Here is a 12303-nt window from a genome sequence, read left to right as displayed (position 1 = left end):
AGTTGCTAGAGAACCACATGCAGCCCTGAGCCAGGAAAGCACCCGGTCCCTCTCCTTCAGGTATTCGTGTGTGTGCACGCTCTTGTGGGAGTACGTACAGCCACTGGAGACAACAGGATTTTTTGCTTCAGCAGTACCCAAAGAGTATGTTTGTAAAGCCTTCTCAAATGCGTGCAGCAGTGAACACCCCATGTGCGCACCATGAGGTTGTTGCTGAGGTTGAATCGATATTTCTTGTCCTGTCTTTCTGTGAGTGCGTCATTACAGATTTCCTTTGGACTCAGTCCTGAATCACAGAATCATGGAATATCCCAAGTTGGAAGGGACCCACAAGGATCATCGAGTCCAACTCCTGGGTCCCCATAGGACCACCCAAAAAATCAGACCATGTGTCTGAGAGCATTGTCCATCGTCCAGTGGACTTCCTTCCTTTCTTTCCCAAAGCTTCTGTTCATTTTGTCCATAATGTCAGTGCTACTTCTGTGTTTTAAATTCTGCAGTGATAGTTGCCACTTTTCTTCATGTGTTTGATGCCTGGTTTCTGGATTGGCCTGGGAATAGCTCCATCCATGCTTGGTCTGTATCAAGAGTCAAGCCCTGAGCAGAAAGGAATCATTGTCCCCCAAAGTACTCGGCTCTTCATTCAGCCCAGGCAGCCAGAGACTTGTGCAGGTCTCCAGGTCCTGTCTGAGACCCGTGAAGGCTTCATTTCCATTCATGAAAAAAATGGCCACCTGATGGGCATCGTGGCCTCAGCAATCTCCCAAGAAATCATCCAAAAGGAAGTCTGATTCTTTCTTTCCTCATTGGGACATAGACTTTGAGGGTTTTATGCCAGCCCCTGCAAGACTACACGTGCAGCGTGCATGCAAGTACAGCTTAGGCCTCTTGATCTTCCACCTGTGTTTTGGTAGATGCTGCGTTAATGAAAAAGGTGTAGTGCTTCGTGCGCTTTGGCAAGCGTCAGGGGGCCAGCTAAGCTGCTCTTCAGCCTGCGCTGCTGGGGACGGTGTCCAGTTTCAGTCCTTGCTACCTGTGACTCAGGATTATCTGCCAGACACACTAGGGTCCTGTCATTTGTTATTTTAATGAGGTGCAACCGCAGCAGATGTGTTTTTCAGTTTGTTTTTCTCCTCCCAGCTCTTTCACGTTGATCAAGACTTGTCTGCTTGGGATGTGACTGCTCCCGGCCTTGATGGAGACCTGTGTTCTCCTCTCCATCTTTCAGTGAAAACAGGTCTTTTATACTGATAGTCAAAAGAAGTGAAGAAATGTCTTCCAGAAGAATTCCTGCATTTTTTTCCTAATAAGTTCACTCTTGACACTTGACAATTTTCTGCCATAAGCCTCAAACTGGGGCTGCTGTTTCTCCCAACTGGTGGTGGGCCAGCAGAGAGGCTGCGCTGCTCCCAGAACCAGGGCAGCTTTGGCATCTGTGGGCTGCAGCCCTGCAGTCGCACTCCCAGTGGGCAGGCCTGGACAGCCCACATGTGTTTTGCTTCTTGTGAAGGTGATTCTGCAGTCTTCACAACCGAAAACTTTCAGATCCTCTTTCAACTAATGGGTGCTGTAGGGTGTGTTGCCTGGGGTCGCTGGACATGGTGGCGTGGCCATGCGTGAAGCAGTGACAGCAGGGAGGCACAGCACTGCCCCGAAGCTGCTGTCCCTTCAGCTGTATTTTCTGTGCATGCAGTCACAAGCTTTTCTTGAAATCACTAAGATTTCCAGGAACTGTGTCATTGCAAGGATGAGGGACGTTCCCAGCCTCTCTGCTCTAGTGGTTGCAATATGCAAATAGGCACGGTCCATCTGCATGCCCAGCAGTTGAAAAAAAAAATTCAAGTGCTTGGGTACTTATTCTAAGAATACAAATATAGGTGACGTGTCTCAAAGATGAGCAGCAGTGGAAAAAAGATTTCCCTGACTCCCCCAGAGGCTTGATGTACGTGGAGGTGCCTGGGTGCTGCGCCTTGGCCTTTGCTGCCAGCCCATCAGCGTGGGAGCGCCTGGGGCCCAAGGGCTCCTTTTGGTCCAAGGCGAGAGCACATCTGTGCAGATGCCCTGGGCCGGATGTGGAGAAGTGTGAAGCTGGCCATGCAGGCTGGAATTTGTCCACTGGCAGCTTGGTCAGTGGCAAAGCCTTACTCTATTAATCGCACTCTTGTTTTTCCAAATAACGTCTCTAGCAGGCTTTTCATTTTTAATCCCTCTCACCTGCCAACATTAAGTTGGCCTCTGGGGATTAATAGGGACGTGTGCTGAGGTTTCATTGTGGCGAGGTGGGACCTGGGGACCAAATTTCCAAACAGTGAAATTCCTCCTACCTCCTCCACCAGCCTTTTGCCAGGGAAAGGTGAGTTCCAGCTCATTGGCTGCTGTGTCGATGCTGGGCTGCATCCTGCTCGTTGCTCTCAGTGGGTGCGTGGTCTTTGTGCCTCATCTGAGCGGCTGCCCAGGTGGGTGCCGCGTGGCCACGAGGGCAGGAGCCATGGGGCCAGGCAGCCACTGCCACCGGCAGAGCCATGCACTCAGCTACCACCATTCTGTGCAAACTCAGTGTTTCTGTACACGTGCAGGTCTTTTTTTAAGGATTGTATTTCAGTTTTTGGTGCAGGGGAGTGAAGCTGATGGTGTTGCGCATGCATTTCCTTTATCTGCTAACAATTTCATCTTAGAAAGACAATCTCCCCCCTGCAGCCATCTCCCCTGCAGATGCCAGCATCACAAGAATATTTTGCTCACTTCTTTAACTCCCCGTGTTATTAATGCAGTTTCAAAGCTACAGCTTCGTGCACGGGTGGATTTCCGTGTTGTGTTTTACGAAAATGCCAGCTTCAGGCCCCAGCCGCGTCCGTCCTGGTGCTGCTGCGGGAAGCCGGGCGCCGGGGCGGCTGCACGGGTGCGGCGGTGCCACCGGCACGCACAACCGGCTGCCGGGTTGCCCCGGTAACTGGTGCACGTCAACGGGAGCAAACGATGCACGGGACAGAGAAAAAGGAGACAAACAGAACGGCACAAACAAAATGGGGATTTAATCGGGGGCTGTACGGTTTTAGTGTCCTTAACGTGTGGTATTTTACGGGCAGCTTTCCCCTAATCAAAGGCAGCACAGCTTAAATATAAATACAGTCACAGACTGTAAATCATGGCTAGCAAAGCATGGCAGACCTGATCGCTAATAGTGTCGCAATAGAGCAGGAGGGAGTAGGGACTGCTGAAAGACAGAAATCGCTGCAGAGAATGACCAGGTTATAGAACCATAGCATGGTTTGGGCTGGCAGGGCCCTCAGAGCCCCTCCAGTGCCACCCCTGCCATGGGCACGACCCCCGCCCCCAGCCCAGGCTGCCCCCAGCCCCATCCAGCCTGGCCTTGGGCACTGCCAGGGATGGGGCACCCCCAGCTCCTCGGGGCAGCCTGCGCCAGGGCCTCGCCGCCCTCAGAGGGAAGGATTTCCTAACGTTTAACCTAAACCTGCCCTCTTTCAGTTATCAACAACAGGTAACAGGTTACGTACAGCATATAACAGGTCGTTAACTGGTACACTCACATCTGGCTGATGCTCTGTGGAAGGGCGATGTCCTGCCCTGCTGGGCGGTGGTGACGCAGGGGCCGAGGGGCCCGGCTGGGCCGGCGGCAGGGGTGGCACTGAGGAGCTCTCTGGAGGTGCCGTGGAGCACCCAAGTTGCTGCTCCGCTTGACGAATGCCTCTGGGTCGCTGTCATGGCACGACAAGTGCATCAGGGAGGTTATTGTTTTGTAAGCACGGGGCCAACAAGTGTGTGCCTTTGTATTTACCTTCTCCTCACGAGTCCTTCAGCCCCCTCCTGTCCTTGCTCGTCACCGCAGTGTCTGACTCCAGGCTCTGCTCTGGAGGCTTTGCTGGGGCAGCATTATCCCTGAAGCCAGGGAGTTTTGCCCAAGTGAATATTACAGCAGCTTTCAGTGAGCCTTCAAACCTTTTTCACAGGGAAAAAACTATATTTGTTTGACATTTGCTATGAAATTCTATGTACTGTGAGTGCACATTAAGTCCTGGGTCCCCCAGCACAGAGAGAGCTGGGCCCGGCGGGGAGAGCCCAGGCCGGGGCCCCCAGGGTGCTGCCGGGCCCGGAGCCCCCGTGCTGTGAGGAGAGGCTGCGAGAGCTGGGGCTGCTCGGCCTGGAGCAGAGGAGGCTCCGGGGGAGCTCCCCCATGGCCGTCAGGACCCGCAGGGAGGTGCGGAGAGGCCGGAGCCGGGCTCTGCTCGGCGGTGCCCAGGGCCGGGCCCAGAGGCCCCGGGCCCAGCCCGGAGCCCCGGCGGCTCCCCCTGCCCCTCAGGCAGCACTGCTGGGCCGGGCGGGTGCCGGAGCACCCAGGGGTGCCCCCAGCCCCAGCCATCCCATGGGGCTGGGAAAGCCCCTAGGGACCGTCACTCGCCATCTGTGTTGCAGAGCCACTCGCAAGGCTCCCAGCAGCACTGCAGAGCCCGAGGTAGCTTTGGCCAGTCTGGCTGTTAAAGTCTGACCGGAAAAAGACATATTTTTTTTTTAATGACTTTAGGCACATATGTGAACTTCCTGTGCAAATATTAATAAATCACTTGCATGGCACTTGTGGGTTTGGTCAGCCACTCGTCACGCATTTGCTGTTTGCTTTCTGAATGTTATCTGCACCTTGCAAAGCCGTGCTCTCACCATTCTTTCAATAGGTTGCCCAACTTCTTGTCTTTGTTTCGTCTAACAGTGGACATCTGGGGGCTTGTCCATAGCAAATGTTGGTTCCTGACCCAATCAGCAGGCCTATGGGTTCTGCAACTCTCATCAGGGTGTGTGTAAAGCAGGCCAGGTGGAGAGAGGACAGGCAGCGCCACGGGGCCCTGCAGCAGGACAGGGATGGTCCTTCAGCAGCACCTCACTGCCACCACGGAGAGTTCTCACTGTTGCCTGCAGGAGCGCAGGTGCAGAACAACCCAGGGTAGGCAGCCTGGCACATCGTGCCACTGCCTTGGGTCCCCCAGCTGCATGGGGAGGAATCCAGCACCTGACAGTCATGCCTCACATCACTCAAACCGAAGGTGTTTTGGTGAAGCGTCTTCCCTGATGCATGCTTTTCCTTTTTTTTTTCTTTTTTTTTTTTTTTAACATGATTATTTTTAGACATTGACCCAAAAAAGTTTAAAATTTGGAAACTGTGTCTGGTGTTTCCCATGCAGGCACAAGCAGCAGGCTCGGCACACTCGTCACCCACCCACGGAGCGAGCCGCCCCATGCCCATGCCCGTCAGATCCACCTCCGCCGGCTCTACCCCAACGCACGTCCCCCAGGACTCACTCGCAGGTGTCGGGGGGGACGTGCAGGAAGCTTTCACGCAAGGTGAGCATCACACAGAGCAGAGCCACACCGAGGGCAGTCCTGTTGTCACCACATGCAATGTAAACCTAACTTGCCGGTCCTGAGACAGTAGTTACGAGCCCCTTTCCTCTGCTTCAGACCAAATATACCGGGGGCATGTTTCTAATCTTTACGATTTAATGAAGTTATTTCTGTGAGCATGAGCTGCCCTCCAGGGAAGGGCTCTTCCATCCCAGAAAGTTATGCCCACAAGTAATTTAATGGTTAGACATTAAAAACTGAACAGATTTGCGCATCCGCTGGTTGAACTGTTCTAGGATTTGTGAGAGAGAAGTTGGAGGGAAAAGGCAGTTTAATGACTAAAAGCAGAGAAAGCAAGCAGCCCTTCTCCCCGGAGGGTTCAGCTCAGTTTCTCACCTGCTTGCTCGTTGTGAAGCACAAAGGAAGCTGACGTTCTGCAGCACCAGTCGGTGAGGACTGTTCCTGACAGAGCAGTCGGCTGCTGCGCACATCTGCCATCCGGCACGCTGCCTGCCATGGGCACAGGAGTGCCGCAGCCCTTGGAGGGAGAAGAAGGGAAAAACTGCTGAGTATGGGGAAACGGAACAGAGAAGGGAAGTGTGGGGGGACCATAATGAAGAAGCAGAAGGACACAGGTACATTGTATAAATACTGGTTGGACTTGATGATCCTGAAGGTCTTTTCCAACCTAGTAGATTCTGTGATTCTGTGACTGTGCTTTTTCTTGCTCCCTTTCCCCAATTCTTGCCAAGGATCAGAGTTCCTTGTTCCTTTGCATCTTCTCTAGATGTTATGCCCCACACATTTGAAAAAACTTGCCACTTTTTGGCCTAAACTCATTGTTGCCAACTGCTCTGTAAATAGATATAAGAAATGCTGGATTATCAGGCTGTTTCAGCTCTATTCCCCTCCTTGTAAGGTCTTATACAACTTACACTTCTTCGGTAAAATCAATGTGGTTGGATCAAATGTCCATTTGCAAATAATACAGCTTATAGTGATTTGAAGAAAACCAGGGCAGCAGTTAACATACATATTTTTATTCCCCAACTTCTGTAGGTAGTGCGAGTTTATACTTAGCTGCTGTTGCTTTTTACAAAAAAAAAATAATCTTCTGCAGTCACGCATTTCAAAAGTTAAACTTTTACATGTCAAAGCCATTGTCGGCTCAAGAAGTGCTTCAGAATTTGAAGACGACTAGATGAAACAGAAACGTTCCACTCAATCCAGATCTCTGCCTCTTCCTCACCTACTGGAGAGGAGGAAGAATGGAAGCTCCATCCTCGGGGAATGTTGGAAGAAGGCAAGCAAAGACATGACTGTCAGTCTGATGTCAAGAAATTTGGCAAATAAGAGATTTTTACCTTCAGGGAGCCATCTCTGCAAAGGAGTAAATTAGTTGTTTTTCAGTCCTACCTTCTTCAACTCTGCTCATAGCAAAAGAAGCCATTCCCAGTAGGAATGGGTGCCCGTATTCTGTATTTCTCAGGAGTGGTGTCACTTAGGTTTCGTGTGCTCTCTTCCTTTCTTTTGCCCATTTTGGTCCAGGACTCTTCATCTGTAATACTCCCGAAACAGTCTGGAACGTAGAGCTCTGAGAAGGAGGTCCAGGACCTGATCTCCCCGGGTACCTTTGACAAACACGGAGTTTGCTTCTGAATCACTGGGCTCTGAGAAACTCTGGTACAGTTTTGTCTTGGGAAAGAATATCCAGATGGATGCATGCAGAAGATATGTTTTATTTTACCTTTATGAGTAGCAACTTCTGCACTTAGCTCTATGGACTTCTCATACTGTAGCCTGGCCTCTCTATTGACTGAACTCCTAACGAGAGTTATTTTCAAGTAGACCTTCCCCAACCACGTTTCTGGAGACTGACACCCACATATCTATTTTATAATTCACTTGTTGACAACAAAAGAAAGGACAGAAAATGCACATCTCTCTAATGTGCTGGCAAGGACTTCATCCGTTTGTGGGCAGAGACACCCAAAGGGCAGCAAGTCTTCCCATGGACCCCTTGGTACTCCATGAGAAACCCCATGAGATATTTCACATCTTAGAGCCAATAGTGCCAGGGTGCTGTAGACTTTCTAATGTCTTGGTTCTCTGCATTAATCAAGAGTGCTCTACATCTTCCAGAGGCCGAGCTGCTTATTTCCATAAAAGATGACAACTTGGATCATATGCTATCACAAACTGGAGGTGGTGTTTTCTCATTCATGAGAATATTTCTTGCTGGATAGGGAAGGTGGTGAATATTAATGTCAAATACTTTTGTTGGATGTTCTCCTTTTTGAAACAAAGAGCCCATGAAAATAAACTTCCCAGAACTGATGGTATACCTCAGAACCAAACAGATTGTAAAGAACAATTTGCATTTATGGTTGCTTATTGGAAATAACCTTCTATAACAGTCTTCTTCCTTGCCTAAATGAGCTGCTGCCGGAAGAAGGTAAGGAGGAGCAGGAAGTAGCAGCAAATACTTTTAATTGGTGCTTAATGCCTGGAGTGCTGCAGCAAGGACTGCAAGCCTGCAGCCCCCAGCATACTTGGTAAAATGAAAGTCTTTGTTAATTGTTCTCCAAAATTTCAGCCAGTGAGCAGGTCAGATGGTGGAGGAAGTCCAGTATGAAAGCACTGAGTATCTACAACTCATCTATGAGAAGGATGTGTCTTTTTCCGATCCCATCAGTAGGAACAAGCTCCTCATCTCTCTAAACACTTCCAGAAACGACAGCAGAAGCAGGCATTTCCAGGGAGGCATGATGCCAAATACCAGAGGCACAACACTCCATCTGTTGCTGTGGGTGGTCCAGTCGCCTCCTCTTCATCTCTACAACAAGTTTGATGGTACAGCCGAGAGCTCTCAACTGATTTCTTTGGCAGCTGCCTTTCCTTCCCCCTTTGCAGATTGGCTTTCTTTTTCCAGGCTGCGTGAAGTGGAACAGCAGTGCAATGAGTCCTACCAGTAACTGGGAAAATCTGCTCTATCTGGTTCATCATTTTCCCCTTTGGTTTTTTAATGAGGAAAGCACAAAGAGATGAAATGATCTCTTTTCTGCAGCTAGGAGTAATGAACACATGATTATAGTAGTACACTAACTGCCCTACTTGATTCTTTTTATTTTACAGTATTGCTTTGGCATCCAAATGTGCTTTCTATCCATCTGCTTTTTTCTTGGGAGATACAGGCAAAAGCCATGACAAAGCAAACTTCCCTCTGCATGGTTTACAGTCAGAGCTGTCTTCCTCAAACTTCTGGCTCCAGTACAAGCTCACGTAATGAATCAAGGGACCATTCATGCCTTTTACCTGAGTGACTGGTTCGTAGGGGAATAATCTTCGTCAGGACCTGTTGATATTGCCCGAAGTGAAAACTTGTTTTTTCTAGGTTTTTAACACCTGACAGAATCTCAAATATATGTTGCAGTGTGTTACAGGTATTGTGTAGAACAGTTTACGACAGGGCTAAGGGCTCAGCAGCTTGTTGTCAGTAGTGGTGATGGCTCCCCAGGAGCAAAAACCCACAGGCAATGCCTGCAATACAAAATTCTTGCAGAAGAGTGACATTTATTTTATGTTTTTTAACAAAAACATTTAAATTACCTTTGATAACTCTTGCCTATCTATCAGATTCTTATCAAATGGGAGAGATGAGGAAAAGGGAGTGAAGATCTCAGTTCTATTCACCTCTCGTGGCTGTGACCTACAAACGGGCTGGACTGCCACGCTTTTGCAAGACTATGTTTGTCTTCACTCCAGACCATGAGTCTTCTGTGAGCCTCCCTGTCAGTGCTGGAGGGGAAATCAGCAGGTCTAGAGAAGGAAACCTTTACAGAATTGATTCTAAGCAATCCTGATCATATGGTCTTATGATGCAACATGTTTCCTCCATAGGTGATCTCTTGATCTTCCCCTTGGCCACAGGGAAAACAGAGTAATGCGGTATTACGTTAAAATGCCCTGATGGTATTCCCATTGAAATATTCAAGTAGAAGCCACCACCTAATTAGGAAACTAATGCGGCTGTTTGTCATCCTGAAAGAAAAGAAAACAGTCCCTCCAAATTGCTCAGATGCAAATACAATCCACCCCTGCAAACAGAGAGGTGAAAATTCCTCTTGTGATAACCACAGTGATGGCTTATTCCTCTCAACAACTAGAAAAAACTCTTTCAAGAAAAAATGGTCAACAGACTTTGTAATAAGTTTCCAGGAATGATCCTTCCGGAAAGGCAATCTGCACAATTAGTGCTATTTCATATTAATCATGAAAAATCAAGCAAATTCAAGGCAAGTAGAGAACACAGGAAACAGGATAAAATTTCTATATTTTCACATAATAAAATAATTTAATGCCATGAGCCAGGAGGGATTCCAGTGGCTTCTGCATGTAGATGTCCAGACAAGCTCGTTAACTTTATTCATTTGTTTCACGGGAGGCACTGGCTGGAGTTTTACAACCTTGCCCTCCAAGAGTGACATGAAGCAGGGCGGTGGCCGTGCTTCACTTTAGCATGCAGTGACAGTCCTCAGGACAGCTGGAGACTGGGATGAAGGAGCCTCCTTCTGGTCAGGTAACGACTCAGTCCCCTAAGCCAAAGCTCCCAAACTGCTGGCCCAAAATCTGCACTTTTTCTCAGGAAAAAGCGCTGTTTGTGCACGTACAAGCGCACCCAGTACCTCGCTGCCTCGGGCATGATGCTGGCCCCTTGGCACCCCAACCTGGAGGGCAGGGGTGGCCCCATGGAAAGCACGTCCGCTTGGAGCGTGCGCTGGCAGTGCTAAAATCCACAAGCAAAGCGCAGCAGCCGGAGGCCTCAGAGCACCGCAGCTAACAACAAAACTGTGCTGAGGAGAGCCAAAGCCAGCACAGCATTTGGGAGATGAAAGCAGCGTGTCTGGAATGAGAGAGGCACCAAACTTCAAACAGAAGTAAACGTGTAATGTACAGTTGTCGTTACTGCAGTTCAGTACAGCTGCAGAATGTCACATCAAATGGCTCCGCTGATTCCACATGTGTTGTCTCCATGCCCTTGCCGGAGTAAATGACAGGACAGGATACCGGCCACTGAGATCTTAGAGCACTGTCAGATATCAGCATCAAAGCCGTCCTGGAGGCTACGCCGACTTGGACATCTGGTGCGTGTGCTGGGTAACAGACTGCCTAAAGCCATTTTCTACAAGGACTTAAAGTATGGGAATGGCTGAGAGGTAACCCAGTGAAACAGTGCACGGATGTGCTCGTGGCAAAGCTCCAGCTCGGGGCCACCAGCGCCTCAGTCTGAGAAACGGATGCTGAAGACCACCTGCCAGGGCAGAAAATAGGAACCCGTGCCATCAAAGCCTGCAAATAAAATCTTAACAGTGTGAAAAGGTGCCAGAGGGAAGGGGGCTCAGCCAGGATGGGCAGTCAATGGCTGCAGCAGCTGCAGCCTCTGGGTGCGGGAAACTGGGCGGCAGTCAGCAGGAGAAAGCACCTCTGGAACATGGAGACCAGCGCAGCAGTGGTCTGCCAGGAGTAAGCGGTGAGTAAAAGATCTTCTTGGCAAGAGGCAAGAAGGCCCCATCATGTGGCCGGGCCTGCTGCTCTTGCTTATAGCTTTTCTGGGCGGTTTCACATTTCCTTTGCAGATCTGGGCCACTCACGGTTCCCAGTCGTGCTTGCCCAGATGTTCACGTTGCTGGTACGTGAGCAGGTCCCTCCAGCAGCACAAGTGCCTGGACAGCGCTGCTGGAGCTGGGCTAGTGGCACATCGAGGAAGAGGAGTACTTCCTCCAGCAGTGCAAGAGGAGAGCTCTGCACAGGAGACTCCCGTTACTTGCTGTTCCTCTCAAACTTCAGCGATGTGACATCGCTGCAGCAGAGAAGCCAGCGATGATAATGATGTCAAACGAACGGACGAGCATGGATCAGCTGCGCTCCAGCCCAGCAGCTCCCGGCTTGAAAAGAGGAACGTCTGTCCTTGAGCGACGTGGGAGTGCTGTCCTTGTTGAGGAGAAGAGCAGCACTAATTAGCCAAACAGGCAGTCAGGCAGCCGAGCAGAACGGGATCTTTCCAGAGCAGCTCCAAACCTCTCGCTGCACCAGGCTGCTCCTACGGGCGCCTGCCTTACAGCTGGGTGCTGGAGCTGGGCTCTGCTGCCGTCGCGTCCCCAGGCAGGCGGTCGCTGGTGGGGCTGGGCAGGGTGGTGGGGCCGGCACCGCGGTGCGGGTGTGCTGGCGGCTGCTGTACCTGCTGTTCGTGTCCGCTCTCCTCCCAGGTACGAGGAGGAACCTCCGCAACGACCTGCTGGTGGCCGCCGACTCCATTACGAACACGATGTCATCGCTGGTGAAGGAACTTCACTCGGGTAAGCGCTAACCTCACGACGTGTGTCTGCAGCAGGGAGAGGAGAGCTTGGCGCCACAAGTTGCAGATTTGTCTTTAGATTTATTTCTTATAAAAACTCTATTTAAGGCATAATGCAAGATTATGTGTTCATTTTTTCAACGATAAAATGAAAAATCATTTTTATAGCTAACATTACTGAGAACTCCAAATACCATCCGAATAGGATTTCCATTGATTTTATCACTGATAGTTAAGGCAATATTCTGCACATAGAAGCCTGGCTGATAGCACTGTTGATGATTCATGAAGCAGACTAAAATTTAGCTCATGCACTCCTGCTCACATTGATCTGTGCATGTATAACAGTGGGAGCTTTCCGCAGTGCCGTGCAGGCATGCCTTGGACCACTCACTGGTCAGAAGTGTCACTTCTGCAGTCATACTTCTGAAAGTCAGAGCTCCTTAACAGCAAACTGTCACAAGCTAGCAGTCAGGGCTGATATTTGCGTGAGTCTACACAAACTATTGCTTGATGGCTGCGCTACTCTGTCAGCAGGTGAGACTGCTCTCAAATGAATCCCCACTAGACGCTCTAATCACAAATATACAGTAAAT

General features: G+C 49.9%; 1 protein-coding gene across 18 annotated transcripts in view; it reads left to right on the top strand.

The window, feature by feature from the left end:
* The window catches only part of DTNB (dystrobrevin beta), a 201932-nt gene that overhangs the window by 181085 nt on the left and 8544 nt on the right, over positions 1 to 12303 (top strand). For all 18 annotated transcript variants that reach the window (XR_014581891.1, XR_014581892.1, XR_014581893.1 and 15 more), the window contains 2 exons: positions 5193 to 5352; positions 11619 to 11708. Coding sequence is in view for 14 of the 18 variants with exons in the window: in XM_083829783.1 (XP_083685909.1) it covers positions 5193 to 5352; positions 11619 to 11708 (250 nt within the window). In the remaining 4 variants the exon portion in view is untranslated. The remainder of the gene's footprint in view (positions 1 to 5192; positions 5353 to 11618; positions 11709 to 12303) is intronic.

The sequence above is a fragment of the Anser anser genome, assembly GCF_964211835.1.
Source record: "Anser anser genome assembly, chromosome: 3".
NCBI lineage: Eukaryota > Metazoa > Chordata > Aves > Anseriformes > Anatidae > Anser > Anser anser.
Note: the sequence above shows the minus strand (reverse complement) of the source record. Positions and strands in the feature narration are given on the sequence as shown.